This window comes from Vanacampus margaritifer, chromosome 11, assembly GCF_051991255.1.
Source record: "Vanacampus margaritifer isolate UIUO_Vmar chromosome 11, RoL_Vmar_1.0, whole genome shotgun sequence".
Classification (NCBI taxonomy): Eukaryota; Metazoa; Chordata; class Actinopteri; order Syngnathiformes; family Syngnathidae; genus Vanacampus; species Vanacampus margaritifer.
In genome coordinates, this window is record NC_135442.1 from 17,053,499 (window position 1) to 17,071,272 (window position 17,774).

Genomic DNA, 17,774 nt, shown 5'->3' on the forward strand with positions numbered 1-17,774 from the left:
AATCTCATCAGCAGCGCGCCGCCGTCTCCATGGTAACACCATGGTAACACAGGACCTGACCCTCAAAGTCCACACTCTTAATCCGACTTTTTAATGCAATATTTTATAATGATTGTCTATGTTAAGTATGGATTTTGTGAGTGTATTTTTCCGGAGGATTATGACGATGTGATCAGTCACAATTTATGTGTTTGTTTGTTTTAGTTTTAGTTTTTCATAATCTACGAAATTGCGGGACATTACATTTTAGTTAATCCAGTACAATCACATTGCATTGATATAAACTGCAATGTAGGCTACATCATCGAAAGTAGTTCAGAATTAATATCTATCTAAGTAAAATGACAAAAGCATTAAACATTTAAATAGAATACATACTCAGCAGAGATGCTGATAAATAAATGTATTAATGGTTGCAAATTGCTGAAGATATATTTTGTTAATTTCTGCTAATCAAACTTGGCTTGCTGGGACCAACCTACCACACCAACGCTGATGTTACTGTGGGCCATGCTGTGAGACGAATTTGAAAGCTGATTTAAAAAGAAAAAAAACGTTCCATTACTTACATTGATATTGCTTATGTTACATCAGCCAACAGCACTACTGATTCTCAGGGCCCTGGGCAGATTTGTTTGACGTGCATGTGATCATTGAGGCTGTCTGATTGGACACAAAATAAAATAAAATCTAACGTCCACATACTGTACAAAGACTACTATAAAATTAAGAAAATAGACTGTTACTGTTACACATTCATGGAAAAAGTCAGTTGTGGCAACTTGTGGGACAGTGCTTCTATTCTTGTTTAGGCCATTAGAGGAGGCTTGGACTGATGTGTCGCCACTGGCTATGTATAGTAGATGATATTCAAAATCCCATCAATTTCAATTATGGCTAGAACTAATTCAAAGTAATCAAATCAGCTAAATAATAACTTACCAGAATCTTCCAAAAATACTAAGCAAGTCATGTTTGTCACTTTATTACGCATGTAAATGTATGTTTGTTTATTGTAAATTAATGATTTAATGGTTAAAGACTGGGGCAGCACGGTGGCTGACTGGTTAGCACGTCCGCCTCCCAGTGCAGAGGACGTGAGATCGAGTCCGGGCTTCGGCCTTCCTGGGTGGAGTTTGCATGTTCTCCCCGTGCTTGCGTGGGTTTTCACCGGGTACTCCGGTTTCCTCCCACATTCCAAAAACATGCATGGCAGGTTAATTGAACTCTCCAAATTGTCCCTAGGTGTGAATGTGAGTGTGGTTGTTCGTCTCTGTGTGCCCTGCGATTGGCTGGCAACCAGTTCAGGGTGTACCCCGCCTACTGCCCGAAGCCAGCTGGGATAGGCTCCAGCACCCCCGCGACCCTAGTGAGGAAAAGCGGCCAAGAAAATGGATGGATGGATGGTTAAAGACTTTTAATGTTGACGCTTCATATAGCCAGGACATCAAAATGTTCTGTCTGTCCATCTGCCTGTCCGTCTGTCTGTCTGTCTGTCTCTCTCTCTCTCTCTCTCTTTTTCTCTCTCTTTCCTGCACCTGTGAGCCTATGCATAGTCCTCGGTACCTGACCTGAGGCGCCAGGTAGGTGTGTAGGGGTGGAGGAGCTCAGAAATGTAAGGTGCATGGGGCAAGACCATTGAGAGATTTGAAGACTAATAAAAGAATCTTACAATGAACTCTAAATTACATGGGAAGACATGAAGAGAGGCCAGAACTGAAGTTGGGTGCTCCCTCCTACGAGTATTAGTTAGGAGGTGAGCAGCAGCATTTCAGACCAACTGGAGATGCTTGAGAGAAGACTGGTTGACTCCAAAATTACGTGCCTTACTGTAATCCTTTCAAGATGTAACGAAAAATTACAGTTTCTAAGTGCTGCTGAGAAAGGAGATGCTGTAGCAAGCTGCCTAAGATAAAAAAAAAGATGGATTTGACAACAGCACCAATTTGCCAGAATATTAAATTAGAAAGAATAATTTCACTATGCACTGTAGTTCTGTATTGAAAAGATTATTTACATATGGATTGGAGTGCAATATATTAGCATCAAGCCTGCAGTTGAACACAGATGTGCAAAATGACATAAATGATACAATCTTGTAAGGCAATCTTTTCTAAAAATGTGGTTTCTAAAAAGTGTTTTTGTGATGTTTGGCTTTAGATCGTTTGCTGACAATTCTAACCCAACTTCACTTTACTACTACTAGCCCAGGGGCACCCAATAATCTCAACATATTCTGCATAGAGTGCCGATTAACACACATAAACCAACAGTACACTGTATATGGTAAGTAGTTTTAAGCAAGAACAAATAAAGCCTATTTGAATCAGGAAATCATAGACTTTGCCTTGTCAAAGTACAACAAGCACATGTGAGAGCAATAACACCCAAAAGGCCGCTGAAGCATCCCAGGAATCCCAATGATTTGACACTCACACAACAGCTGGACCTTGAATTGGGAAAGCTACACAGCACTCAGTCAGTGGTAATGGTAATGCCCAAAGGCCACGACACTGTATATGGTAGTTCATGATTCATGGTCAAGTGATTTGGATGCTACCAGAAAAGCATCAAATTTGATTGTTAGCGTTTTCAGCATTTGGATATCAAGTGCACAGAGAAATATATTTTTCCTTAATCCTAGTGGGCAATAGAATGAAAATCGGTAAGCAAGTGTAAAGAGAAGTAACCATGGTAAAACAAAACTTTCCATCCTTTTTCATATACCCTTTAACCTGTTCATAATCATGGGGAGCTGGAGTCTCTCAGGTGACAATGGGCAAAAAGCAGACGACACGCTGGACTGGTTGGAAGTCAACCACAGGTCTACACATGGAAACAAACACTCACACGGTGATGGATTGGAAACACAAATGAAAAGTGCATAAGTGACGAGGATGGAGACGATGTCAAGCAAGGACGATTGTGAAATCTGGGGGAGCTCTATAAGGAGTGGACTGCAGCTGGTGGCAGTGTATCAAGAACCACCACATACAGATGTCTGTATGGCATGGGTTACAGCTGGAGATTTCCATGACTTAAGCCACTCCTTAGTCCTGAAACCAAAACAATGTCAGAAGCGTCTGTGCTGGGCTAAAAAAAAAAGGTGCAGGTCCCAAGTCCTCTTTTCAGATGAAAATCATACCAATAATAGCCATGGGATAACAGTACTTGATTGGTCAGCAAACTGACCTGACTTGAGCCCCATTGAAAACTGATTTTATAATGTCAAAAGGAAGGGAACAGAAACCTTGAAATGCAGACGATCTAAAGGCCGATCAAAGCATCTTGGGCTACAATAACACCTGAACTGTGCCAAAGGTTGATTGTATCCATGCCACGCCTCCTTGATGCTGTAATTAATGCAAAAGGAGGCCCAAAAAAAAGCACTGAGGGCATATGACTTGAACATACTTTTCAGAAGGTCAACATTTTTGTGTTTTAGATCCTTTTTTGTAGGTCACATGAAATATTCTAATTTTGTGAAACAATGGAATTGAAATTTTTGTGTCTTTCTGCCATAATCATCAAAATTTAAATAAATTAGGGCTTGAAATATTACACTTTGTGTGTGGTGAACTAATGTAAAGTTTCACCTTCTAACCCCTTCACACCCACAGATGTTCCCATATGGACATATTCGCACGTCCAAACCAATAAAACGCATAATTTAGATGTCAACGATGTCAACACTTCTGGTTCATGATTGGATCTTACATAACCAATCACAATCGCAAGTTGATTTGCATGATGTTCATGTTAAAAATGTTGCATATATGCTTATAAGTTTACTGCACGTTACAGCCATATTATCCTAGTGTCTACTATAACAACTAAAAACATGAGATAACCCCCCAAAAATATTTCCATGTTGTTCTTATGTGGGAAAAGAGTCAAAATTAGCAAAAATAAATAAATTTTGCCCAGCAGAAAAAATGCGGGCTTGAAAGGGCTACAACAAATTATTGAAATAAATTGACTTTTCCTCGATATTCTATTTTTATGACCAGCACCATATTTGTAAAAAAAGATAAGGCAAAATTCTCTTGGACTCTCCAAATCCTAATCGCCACCTCTTCCAGCTCCTTCCCTCAGGTAGGTGCTATTAAGCTATGCATACTAAAAGCAACGGACATTCTAATAGCTTTTTCGCTCTTGCCATGAACTCCCTTTACAGTTGACTGAATCATAAATTCCATAGTGGCACTTTGCAAAATTTTGCACATCCTTGTTGAGGCATGTTTACCATAATAATTTGCATAACTGCTGTTAATCATCACTATTCCACACGACTGGAAACTTTAACGAGATCAAGGACTCTATTTGTCATTGTATCATAATTTACACTTTCACTTTATATTGCTTGACAAGTGGCAACATTGTTTGGTACTACCACACTAATGGTATTCCTACACAGCTTAACGACACTCTGTGCTTATGTATTACGTCCTAAATGTTCGTTTTGTTATAGCTGCTTGCTGCTGTAATATTAAAGTGGCTCAAACTACCGGAGACAAATTCCTTGCGTGTGTGTGTGTGTGTTTTTTTTAAATATATATATTTGGCCAATATAGGTGATTCTGATTCTGAAATTGACTGTGTGGTTATCATCACATTTTTTTCTATGCTATTGTAACATTATGTGGTAGCATGACAGAAATATAAAAAGAGCTAATACTGAACTGAGGTTTTATGAGATTTGCTAAAGTCCCATGTGACTTCTTGCACGATGACTGTTTAAACTCCAAATGAACGGACGACTAAGACAGATTTGTTTTCCCCATATTTTAGTCGATTCCAAAAACTTTACATCTTGTACAACATTTTGGGCATTTGATTTCCTCCATCATCCAATAAAGTGTCTTTGTGCCTTACAGTATATATTTCCTTCTATCTTCCATGTGAAGCAAATACTGGTGGCAGATCCCGAGTCCATGAAAAGGATCATCTGGAAAAAGAAAGAGGAGGGAAAAAGTGAAACAAAAAAAAGTAATAACAGTCTGCTTCTCATTACATTCTTAAACTGGTGAGTGAACTTTTCAGTTTGGCAGGTTTCCCCGTAGAACTCTTGGCCAGGACTGCGCCTGAGAGTCACAACTAATGAAAGGCACTTGTAAGAGAAGAGATCAGGCCAGCCTGCTGCTTTTTTTCTCCACTGTTCGGTTTCTCTCCCCTCCTATTTTCTTCTTCTTCCTGCAACTGTCAGCGAAGGGAGAGTGGGAAAATTCCTTCGAGCTACTTTAACTTCAGGTTAACTGTGGGATCTAAACATGCACACTGAAGTTCGGGTGCAGCCCATGCTAGTGCCGCTGATTTTAATTCTGCTCTCTAGTGTGGAGGACACATTGCTACAGTCTGTGAGGTGAGTTTCCGCATAACTTCATATTCCACATGGAAAAAATAAAATTCTCATGTTTATGTTGGGATGAGTTGAGGGTACTGAGGGGAAAGGAGGTGCAGAATTTGCTGACAAAGACAAGGCACCGTGCAGCGTAGCAATGTTGAAGAGCCTGCAAAGATGCTGTTTGCACTTGAACTTTTTGTTGTGTTTTTAAATTTTTGAGTCTTCATTTTAAAAGTGGAGCAAGTCTTTGTTAGCAACTTTATTATTATTATTATTATTATTATTATTATTATTATTATTATTATTATTATTATTATTATTATTATTATTATTATTATCATTATTATCTAAAGGAGCAGAATTAAAAAAAAATATCTCAGTTAATTTCAGACATGTTTCCACATTAACATATTATTAGACTCAGTGAATGAATTTTTTTCCCACTTAAATGAAAACACATTTTATTTATCAACTTAAATAGTATTTTACATTTAATTGCGTTCCTTAATGACAAAAATTCAAATTTAACACAGTCATTTCACTTGTTGGGTTGTATTTTGTTGAAATGTATTCCAATGATTTGAGTTCAACAAATACAATTTACTTATAAAAACTAAAATAAATAGTAATCATATCAATATTTTTTGTAATTTGTCATCTATATTTATTCATGCAATCATTTTGCACCCACAAACTAGACTGAACCATGTGTGTTCTACCACCATTCATGTCACTGTCATTAACAACGTTTATAGCGTGACTGTTTGTAAAATCAGTCAAAAATATTAATTAATAAATATTTGAACAATATGTTTCGTTCTGTGATTAATCTCATTAAGGTTATAAAGATGCACCTAATGCTTTAGGCTTTTTCATGCTGAATGGTTTACTGATTTGAGGCCAAACTTCATAATTTGCGTCATCTAGGTGTTGTGTTGTTCAATACTGTTGCATTTCTTGGCAAACCCACACACGCATTAACCACAGGAAGCAGCAGCGGCTTTCAATTGATTTCTCCACTTTTTATTTTTATTTTTTTATAAACAAGTATAACAACATGAGAGCTACAGTGGGTGTGAATCATTCATTAATGAAGGTCCTGCTCTGCTAAAAACAAAAGTGAAGTGGATGGATGTGTAGTCTTGGCAACTGAAGGAGAACAAAGCCTGTTAATTACAATGTTGGCTGCCTGTGACATCCAAAGGCGAATAACTCGAAAAGACAGGCAGATTAGTTAATCATTCAAGGTGTAGATTGTTCAGAATCTTAATTCAGTATTTTAACAAGACAACTGTATTCTTTTAATGTGGTGGGGAATGACCTTTTTTTTGTCCTCCTACACAAAGGTCTGCAAAGGCACACTTGTGCAAGTTTGGTATGGAATAACTTGAAACCTGTGACCTCAACTTCAGGTGACTGTTAGTATAGCGGTTCACATTGTTGGCTTGCATGCTCGTGACATTGGATAGATTTCTATGACCTCAACCTAAGTCAGTGGCAGAGTAATGATTTGCATATATTTGTGTAGCTGGTATGGTACAGATGACTTGATTTGTTGTCATTGACAGTACAGTATAGTGATTTACTTAGCTGACATTCATGTAGCTGGTGTGGGAAAGATACTCATGACCTCAACCCTGGGTTACAGTAGTGTAGTGGTCTTCATGGTTTGCCTTTTTCTGGCTGTTGTTGGCAGGACTTGCATAAGGTCAATTTTTGGTTGTGTGTAGTGTAGTGCTTAACATAGCTGACTTGTTATACTGCTGTGGGGTAGATTCCCCTGACCTCAATCCCTTGTCACTGGCAGTTAAGTGGTTTACTTTCACTGGTATGGGAAAGAATCACCTGACTAAATAGCATGTGATGTGCTGGCAGTGCAGTGGTTCACATACAGTAGCTGCATATCTTTCTTCTTTTCAAGATTGAAATGATGACCCTTTCTCTTCTTTGTTTTTTGTTAGCCAGGTGACTGGCGTGTGCCGACTCTCCTCTGAGTCTTCCCTGCGTCGCTGTCGGACGCCCGATGGCAACATCTGCAGCGGGAGGGGCAAGTGCGACTGCGGTGTGTGCGTGTGCCAGACTTCAGATCCAGAGAAATTCTATGGGCCTCGCTGCGAGTGCCATGACTGGGTCTGTGCCACACACAATGAAAAAATTTGTAATGGTGCGTACACAAAGTGGATGACATGACAATATGCAACATGAGCAGATGATATTCACTAAAGGTGTCAAAAAGACAAAAAGTATAAAACTATTTCTTTGTGTTTGTAGTCTGTACTTGTTAGTTGGCAGGCTGCTTCCTGGTTCACCGAGGCTGACTTTAGGCCTTTTACTTGACTGTGTGGGGTCCTGACCTGTAAAAGTTTTTCCATGAGTGGCGTACCATTGACCACGAGTTTTGCTGCAATTCAAAATTTAAATCACAACTTAATGGCTGGTGTCACAACGTTCCAGATGTAACAGCCAATCAAAAATGCATGTTGAATTATGTGAGCTAGATCTCAACAAAAAAACGTTCATTTATATTTGCGGATATAACCGAGATTCAGCCGGTTTGTCAACAAGCCGAACGTATAAAGTATATATAGGTATACACTGTGTATGTATTTTCTAGACATGAAAATACTGTTTGCTTCTATACACAATGTGAACTTATTATAATATTTTTTGTTAAATTTAGCTGGATACTTTAAGGTTCATAGCGATAGTCACAACATGTTACAAATATTAGAGAGGGCCTACCATTCCCACTCTGAATCACTAGAAAGAGACCAAACACATTCATTCTCCGAACCGCTTATCCTCAATAACTAATGCAGGCATGCTGTAGAGAATTCCAGCTGTTTTGGGGCGAGGGGCAGGGTCGCCAGCCAATCGCAGGGCACCGCAGGTTTACCAATAGGAATCCAATGTGTGTATGTTTAAATCCTATTCAGTGCATTACGCCACATAATTGTCATTGGCCACACACGTTGCAATCAATACTAGTGTGGCACAGTGCAAACATTGCACAATTGTGCTTTTGTGACCACATGCATTATGGAGTCACTGACCATTCAGTCAGTGGTTCACTCATCTGATTTCGGTGCAGGCACTGGGTTTTCATTTCCCACTTAGTAACAGTGTGAGTGGTTGTCAGTCTTTATGTGTTATGTGGCTTACTGTTGAGCCAAAGTCAGCTGGGTTAGGCTCCAACTGCACATGAAACCATAAAATGGTATAGCAGATGGATGGATGTACTATTGTGCAGTTTTAACTAGTTGCAGCATTTTTCTAGCATTTCTGGGACAGTAACTGGGTGAGATGCATGGTATTTCGCTGTATATGTTTATTATACTGTATATGTGTGCAATTGCCTGTATCCAGATGTCAGGTTTGAATGGTCAAATTTGTGCAGTTGCATTACGGGAAGCAGGTCTACAGTAATAGAGATATGAATAGAGGCTCAGGCTGTGGTTGCACGTGATGGCTTTGCGAGTGATTTATTTGGGCAGACAACATGGCTGCTGCGAGGAGCTCATTATGGTTCAGCAGTCTGGAACGATGAGGCCCGACTTTTCGGCCTCTGATAATGGGCTTTCACTCACCGTCGCGCTGCTTGGCATCTGAGGAGGGATGGTGTTTCACACCTTGACGCACCAAAACACACTGACATGCAAAGGATCTGGCAATAGGGGATCCACAGTACCACATAGCAGACCAGCATAAATATTATCAAAGCGTATTGAATGGAACAGAGCCAACCTCCTTGTCTGTTGACTAAATCTGATAGCCGAATTTTCCATAATGCTCTCTAAGATTGGTTATTCTCTTCAGGATGTTGAGTGTAGTGTACCATCAAAGGCAGAGCTTTTGTTCATTTCATTGCTTTCAGTCTCAACTCCATACTATCCTGTTTCTTTAGACTAGTGCTTGGGGGTATTTTTTGTTATAATGTAAAAGCAGAGATGAAGGAGGTATAATAGAAATGTATACTGTATGGCATTCATTCACATGCAAAAATAGCCATGTTCCATTTCGGGCTGATTAGAAAGATGAATATATACTAGGGTTTCTTTGGCATTTTATTCCTAGCAAAAAATAATAATAATCACATGATGTTTTTACAGGACTGCAGGCATAATCCTCTTTTATTATTATTTTTTTCATTTTTTTTAATTCATTGTGTGTGTGTGTTTTGCTTCCTTTTTGTCTTGAACGGGAATTCACCCTTGGGAAATGTTTCCTTTCACCATGGAGTCAGAATGTTTGTTGGTGTCTTTTCATTTTATCTGTGGGCAAGAAGACAATTATCCTAATGTTGACAAGTGGTAAAGATATTGTATGGATGGATTTAGATGTACAGTAAACAGTGTAAAATAAATAAAAGTCTGAGAGCAGACAATTTCAGTGAGATCGCACAAAGTTTTTTTTTCCAGTTTTGCTAGGGTGTGTTCCCTGATAAGATGCCATGCATTCCATTATGAGATAATTTACTGGTAGAAGAAAAGCATAAATATCCGAATATAAACAACTTGGGTTTAACATTTTAAACAACTAAGTGGTTAGGATTAAGGGCGTGTAGAGGGTGGGTCCTGGGCATCCACCAATGTGGGAGCATCCATAGCCCACCCAGACAAAAATGTTTAGGGTCATGGCCGTTGTCAATTGTCTATTTATGGGTATGCTTAAGAGGCGCTGAGTTGGGAGAAGCCTTTTAGTTTTTACATCTTGGTATTGGTGGTGTTCGTTAACATAATTTTTAACATTGGCTTCAATATTTAATGCTACTTAAACATTGCCTTTACATAAATATATCATAAAACATAAAAGTTCTATGATGTGACAGTTTGACCCTGTTTCTTACTTAGTGTACAAAATTCGACCAAGTTCTCATGACAACATGCACCGGCAGAGCAACATTATGGTAGCCTTGATCAACATCTGCTCACCAAATGTGCAAAGACGTCTTGTCGTATTCTTGTTTTTTTCCCCTCCTTCCTCTCTTTATCTTTACATCTCCTTAGAACTTGAACAGTTTTTCTCCCAAGTCAGTTGTACAAAAATTGTTTACAAATTCATCACGGTAACCTAAGAACAAACCAGAGAAACTGGGGCGATTTAACATCTTTTTGTAATAACGTGTGGTGCACAGGCTCAACGTGGCACTGCCTTAAAAAAAAAAAATCTCCCCCTCCCTCTTGCTCACTGAATAGCCACGTGAAGTCTTTCCTACTCTCTTCAACTTTGAATCTCCATGATGAGGAGATTATTGTGTTAGGAATATACTGTATAAAGCTCTCCTAAAGCTACAGTTACTACTAATGGGATTATATCTCAGAGCTTTACTTTACAGAGAGGCACAAGATAGGGATGCCCACTATCCCCTTTATTATTTGCAATATTTATTGAGCCACTTGCATTAGCCATACGCCAGGAAAGAAGGATTCAAGGAATTCACTCTGGGGTAACAGAACATAAAATTAATCTATATGCCGATGACATCTTACTTTATTTAGAAAAGCCGGCTAGCGAGAGCCACTACATCGTGATAACTTACATTGATGTTTCTGCATTTGGCAATTTATTATTATATTATATTATTAGTATGGGATTTTTTTTTTAATGGGCTTTAGGTGAACTGATGAATACACACACGCACGCACACGCACGCACGCACACGCACGCACGCACATGCACATGCTCACCCACATACAAAAAAAAAATATATATATATATATATATATATATATATATATATATATATATATATATATATATATATATATGTGTATATGTATATATATGTATATATATTTTAAAAAAAAAGAAAGAAAAAAAGAGAAAAAAAAACTTTTTTTTTTTTTAAAAAGGAGAGCAATGATGATGTCAAATCGAATGAACAATACTGAGCTCTCCTGGAAAAAAAAAAAGGAAAATACTGTATAAAGAGTATACAAACCCAATTCCGCTGAAGTTGCAACGTTGTGCTAAACAAATAAAAACAGAATACAATGATTTGCAAATCATGTTCAACCTATCGTATATTTAATTGAATGCACTACAAAGACAAGATATAATGTTCAAACTGATAAACTTTATGTTTGTTTGTTTTTTAGCAAATAATCATTAACTTAGAATTTTATGGCTGTAACATGTTCCAAAACAGCTGCGACAGTTAACCACTGTGTTACATCACCTTTTCTCTCAACAACATTCAATATACATTTGGAAACTGAGGAAACTAATTGTTGAAGCTTTGTAGGTGAAATTCTTTCCCATTCTTGTCTGATGTACAGCTTCAGTTGTTCAACAGTCCGGAGTCTCTGTTGTCGTATTTTAAGCTTCATAATGTGCCACACGTTTTCTTTTTTTTCTTCTTTTTTTCCCTTTCTTTTTTTCTTTTTTTTTAAACACATTTTCAATGGGAGACAGGTCTGGACTGCAGGCAGGCCAATCTAGTACCCACACCACAAAGCCAGGATGTTGTAACGTGCATAATGGGGTTTGGCATTGAGGCATCCATCCAAAAGACGTTGTTTGGATGGCAGCATATGTTTCTCCAAAACCTGTATGTACCTTTCAGTATTAATGGTGCCTTCACAGATGTATAAGTTACCCAAGCCAGGGAAGTCCCTTTTATACCCAATCATGGCATCCACATGCTCCCAATTGGCCTGTTTACCTGTGGGATATTCTAAACAGGTGTTTGATGACCATTCCTCAACTTTTTCAGTTTTTTTGCAACCAGTTTTTGCCACCACAGCCATAAAATTCTGAGTTCATGATTATTTGCTAAAAACAATAAAGTTTATCAGTTTGAACTTCTTGTCTTAACAGTGTAATCAGTTGAATATAAGTTGAACATCAGATAGGTTGAACATGATTGGTAAATCATTGTACTGTATTGTTTTTATTTATGCTTTACACAATGTCCCAATTAGAATTGGGTTTGTGGATACATAGAGTATATAGATACAGTATATGTGTGTGTGCGTGTGTATGTATTTTGAAATTGTATTAATTTGACAATGGCTAGAGTAGCACTCAGTAGAGACTCTAAAAATTCTGTGGGCGTGTCCATTAAACACAGAATTCACGCCCCACTCAACTGTCACCAATCAAATAGCTCTACTATGACCTGGAAAAATGGATGCTACTTTGTTTTGCTTCTTAATGATACATAACTATATGTTTGATCTGCAAAAACATCCGCTTAAAGCCTCTGGTGGCTTTAATATATCACACAGGGTATTCGCAGAGAATTTCAATGCTGCGACAACAAGCCATAGTACACATGCTGGCTATCAAGTTCCTCTCCCTTCTTATATTATTTTCCTATTCTTGCGCTTCCCCCATTTTCCCTATATGTGTATGCACTCACAGCTGACAACAAGGCGCTCTCCAGTGGTCACCGCGACGAACACTGCATCAGGTGCCGGACTTGCTGCAGTTTAGCCATGCCTTTCCAAAGAATACTTTTTTTTTTTTAAATGCTATGGGCTTGCTTTGCGTAGACGGCACATGCAGAAATGCTGGCGTATCCTGACTTCTATGCAGGAGCAAGGCTTGTTTTCAGTTTGCCAATTTATAGACCGTTTTGAGCCAAGTTGGTCATTGCAGTATAACGAGAACCTTGAAGGGACGCTAAGCCGAATGACAATTTGGTGGCAAAAAGTCAGTCTAAAGAATATGCCTGCTTGAACCACTTCTAAATAATGGTGCAGGTAGTCTAAAGTGATATTGATGAATTTGGTTGAGGGTACAGATAGACAGATTCTGAGCTCTGCGGACATATATGCAGCAAAGTGGGCATTGGGAGTGGGGATAGATACATCAGGTTCGTGGATATATTTAAGATGCCAGCAGTTATCACTAGTTTAAAGGGAATGAGAGCAGCCGCTTTGGCTGGTGGCGAAGGAAGTTGGCTGTGTTCACGCCCACAACTCACAAACCACCACTTTTTAAAATATGCTGGCTGCGAAATTGCAGTAACAACATTTGCCTCCGCACAGTTAGACTGCGGAATTTCACCGATCATGAAAATAGAGCTCATTATTTCCACCATTGAGTTCTGCATAGAACAGGGGTGGGCAAACTCGGTCCTCGAGGGCCGGAGTCCTGCAGGTTTTGGATGTTTCCCTGTTCCAACGCAGCTCATATATGATCAACATCCAAAACCTGCAGGACTCCAGCCCTGTAATCAGGCACTGACAGGAACTTGGTTCTTCCTTGGTCTATGTCTCAACAGTCAAAAGTTTCACAAAAATAGTTTATGTAATTTACCGTCATCCATGCTAACTCACAGCAATCAAAACATAACCTCTGGCCTCACACTTGGTTGAGGTACAGTGGTACAGTTCCTCTGAGACTGAGCCAAACGGGTCTCCGATCCAGAACAATGCTCGCTGTTGCAACCTCTGCTCTTTTTCTGGCTGGAGCCCCTGAGATTCCAGGCCTTACTGCCAAGAGCGAGCGAGGATCGAACTCAAAGGGCAGTGTGTCAGCAGCAGTACACATCAAATGCTTCCTGCAGTACAAGAATTACATAACTGCAGTTGCGTTTTGCAATACGATGTCAAACGATGAAATAATTTGCCACCATGAACCATCATTTGGCTATGTTTTTCAACGTGTGGTCTACAGACCTCTGGTGGCCCTCAAGAAACCCCAAATAGTCTGTGAGTAACATGTTTCAAACACAGGACATTTCCACGAGACGACCAAAAGAAAATCCTGAAAAGGAGGCAGGGGTTGTACAAAAGATGTCTAGAACCTTTGAGGCGGGCTCTGCAGCACTGAATTTAATATTGAGCTGCATTTCCCGACACAACACTGCAGACTTCTCTAAAGGACCAACCCCTAGCTGGGTCCTCTTTTGGCCCAGCTAAGTACCCTAAAAACCCTCCAAAAGTTTGTCCAGGGGGAAAGTTCCTGCAGTGCAAATGCTCCTATAGTTCATTCATCCATTTCCTATCACTTATCCGGGGTCAGGTTGCGGGGGCAGCAACTTTAGAAGGGGAGCACAGACTTCCCTCTTCCCCAGCCACTTCAACCAGCTCCTCTGGCAGGCTCCCTGGCCAGTCAATAGACATAGTCTCTCCAGCGTGTCCTGGGTCGACACCGGGCTTCCTGCCGGTGGGACATGCTCAGAACACCTCTCCAGGGAGACAACTAGGAGGCATCCGATCAAGATGGCCGAGCCACCTCAACTGGCTCCTTTCAACGCGGAGTAGCAGCGGCTCGACTTTGAGTCCCTCCCGGATAACCGAGCTTCTCACCCTATCTCTCAGGGAGAGCCTGGACTCCCTGTGGAGGAAACTCACTTCAGTCGCTTGTATCTGGGATCTTGTTCTTTCGGTCACGACCCACAGCTCGCGACCATAGGTGAGGGTAAGAACGTAGATCAACCGGTAAATTGCGAGCTTTGCCTTTCTGCTCCATCTTCACCACGACGGACCGATACAGAGTCCGCGCTCCTATAGTCCCTGGGACTAAAAGGTTCCATAAAAACTCGTGGAACGCAGAGTAAGTAAATTGATGTTGCTGAAACTAAATATTGAACAAACCTTAATGAGTACAACTCTATATTGTTTCTTTGTTATTTAGAGCTAGTACATGAGTTGTTCTATTACTTCAAACACATATTTTATATTCATATGTTTTTACTTCAGAAAGTGCAAGTGAGCCATTCGTTATGCGGTGAGTCACCTAATGATTCCAGTGTGGGCTGCTAGGAGAAGAAAAAAAAAAAAACGCCACTCAAGTCTTCAAGCCACTAACACTTCCCGCTGCTGAGACAAGTACCAGAACATCCTGTCTGTTTTCAAACATAAAAAGCCAAAAGGAGAGTGCGTCTTTTATAGGGTGGTACTTACAAATATGGGTGTTTGCTGTTGGAGTTTTTTTTAGTTCCTTGTCAGCACGCAATGACTTCCTCTCACACTCTCACACTCACAAGTTGAGGTGAAGAGAGATAATTAGTCACAGAAATGTGTGATCGAACAAATTAAGTGGATATGTAATATTTTCAGTACAGTATTATGCAAAATGATTGAACGGCCAAATGCTTTTTCACAGCAGTTATGTTGACATAGGAGGATAAAATGCAGTTAGCTAGTTAGTCTGATAGTTGTAAAGGTGCTTCACAAAAGCCAAAGAAGAAACTATTAAGTTTTGATGAGGTTCAAGGGTAACAACAGGTTTGTTCTCATTCTCTATGAAACAGGATGTGGCATACTAATTAACAACCGAATAAATACGGGATCTACTATTTTTTTCTTTTGTTTGTTTTGTCTACCACCTTGGCAGAAGTCTTCACTTTCCTTTCTCGTTTATATATATATTTGTTTCATTCATTTTTTCCCTTTTCGGACACATTATTACAGGTTACATCAATCACATCATATCATTTGCAACACTGACATCCGAAAGAAGGGCTCACGGGTAGAAGCCATTGCTTATTAGTAACCCGTCCCCATCGATTCTTACTATACGCATCAGTCATATACGTACATTGATTATGAAGGTCATTAATTCATATCAATCCCAGATTTAAGTCTGCACACTCCTCGTTCAGTTAATCTTGCAGGAGCGAGTACAGATACGTCCTTCCTCGACAGATGCGTTCTTTATTTATGAAATTATAGTCAAAGACAAATTTAGAAGAAAAAAAATCGAATTTAATTTCAATAAACATGTAGTCAATTGAAAGCAATACAGTATTTGATTAAAGCTGCCCTATGTAGGATTTTGCCAAAAATATCTTTATAATAGCCTTTTTATTTGACCATTTATGAGCCAAATGTCTTCTAATTAGCAGATTAAAGTCTTAGCAATTGGTACTCGTACAAGCGTCTGGCCAATAGTTTTCCGACTAGATTCGGGTTCAAATTTCCCGTCTTCTGCCTGTGGGTGTGACGTCATGTGTGTTCTCGTGTTAGGAGGAGCTAGTATTTCGCTATAATGGATCCTACATTAAATTATATTATAATGTTGCATGCATTACATTAGTATTGTTCAACTTTTATAGAGGTCTGGCACTGTTCTGGGTGCCATTCTTCTTAAGTTATTTTTTGTCATTAAGTTAGATTGCATGAGTCACCGTCCTCTCCTTGATTAGTAACAGTACATCACCAGTTAGTAGAAGCACCTCTGGCCCCAATTGGTTGTATCCAGGGTTTGCTTAAAACCTGATTGGCTGGATAACCTTGTGTGTGTGTGTGTAAAAGCGTGGGAAGCGACATCTCAAAGACAGAGTGAATTACTGGGAACAATAAAGTGTGAACAAGACACAAATGTTTCCACACACAATCTCTCAAGGAGATAAAGTAGTCGCCACCCTCCCGTTTATGGGAGACTGCTGGTTGAGGACAAACAAATCCACACACCACACACAAGGTTGAAGCCACTTTCAAACAATCTCACAAATTAAGTACGGCACATTTTAATCTAATTTGGCTTCTCGGCTTGTTATATCTGCCAAGGCACAATCTGAGACACAATCTGCTTCCCTGTACGATCTCCATTCTCCAGCTCAACTGCTCAATAGGTCAGCCATCATTGATTGATAACTATGGCAATAACACTAGGACAAAAAATATAGTTTGAATTTGTAAAAAGATTATATATTTAATAAATCAAGTGCAACACTTACATATCATCGTTTTGATACTTTTCATGATATTAAATCGACCTTTCTTTGTAATTTCACTTTTTATCTTGTTCTATTAGTTGTTGATAATTAACTTCTCATGTAAAGTAAACAAATGTACATACTGTAAAGGTTATTATCATACAACAATGTGTGCGCTCACATTTGTATAGAATTTTGATGAAAAATATCTATCTATCTATCTATCTATCTATCTATCTATCTATCTATCTATCTATCTATCTATCTATCTATCTATCTATCCATCCATCATCCATCCATCCAGCCATCATCCATCCATCCATGAACACAATATCAAAGAATTGCATATATCTTTCAGAGATATTTACAATCTCTTTACGAATGCACACCACAGATTATGTAGACATCGCCTACAAATTGTGTCCTAAGCAATCAAAGATGGTGCATGCACCTCACAGATCGTGCAGGCAAAGCAGATTGGATATGTTGAATGAGGAAATGAACACATACACTTGAACCATACACATTAGCAAAAGTATACAATGTAGGCAATTCAAAAGGGGTATGTATAATTTAATTTTACTCTGAGCTCCAGTGATTGAATAAAGTATTGACCCACGGCCACGAATAATTCCCGAATGACTGAATTTTCCTACAAAGAAAAATGAGAGAATGAAAAATGCTATTTCCTTTGCGATCTGGGTATGATTCCCCATACAGAAAAGAAAGGAAAGGACGAAGAAAGGACAAAAAGAGTTGGCAAAATGCATCCACTTCTAAAATAGTATATAAGAAAGTCTTATCAGATAAGGTTTG

At 39.1% G+C, this 17,774-nt stretch overlaps 1 protein-coding gene across 1 annotated transcript in view; it reads left to right on the top strand.

The window, feature by feature from the left end:
- The first annotated feature begins 5,209 nt into the window (after positions 1-5,209).
- The window catches only part of itgbl1 (integrin, beta-like 1), a 34,111-nt gene continuing 21,546 nt past the window's right edge, over positions 5,210-17,774 (top strand). The window contains exons 1-2 of the mRNA XM_077580219.1: positions 5,210-5,362; positions 7,306-7,508. Of these exons, the coding sequence (XP_077436345.1) occupies positions 5,271-5,362; positions 7,306-7,508 (295 nt within the window). The 5' untranslated portion in view covers positions 5,210-5,270. The remainder of the gene's footprint in view (positions 5,363-7,305; positions 7,509-17,774) is intronic.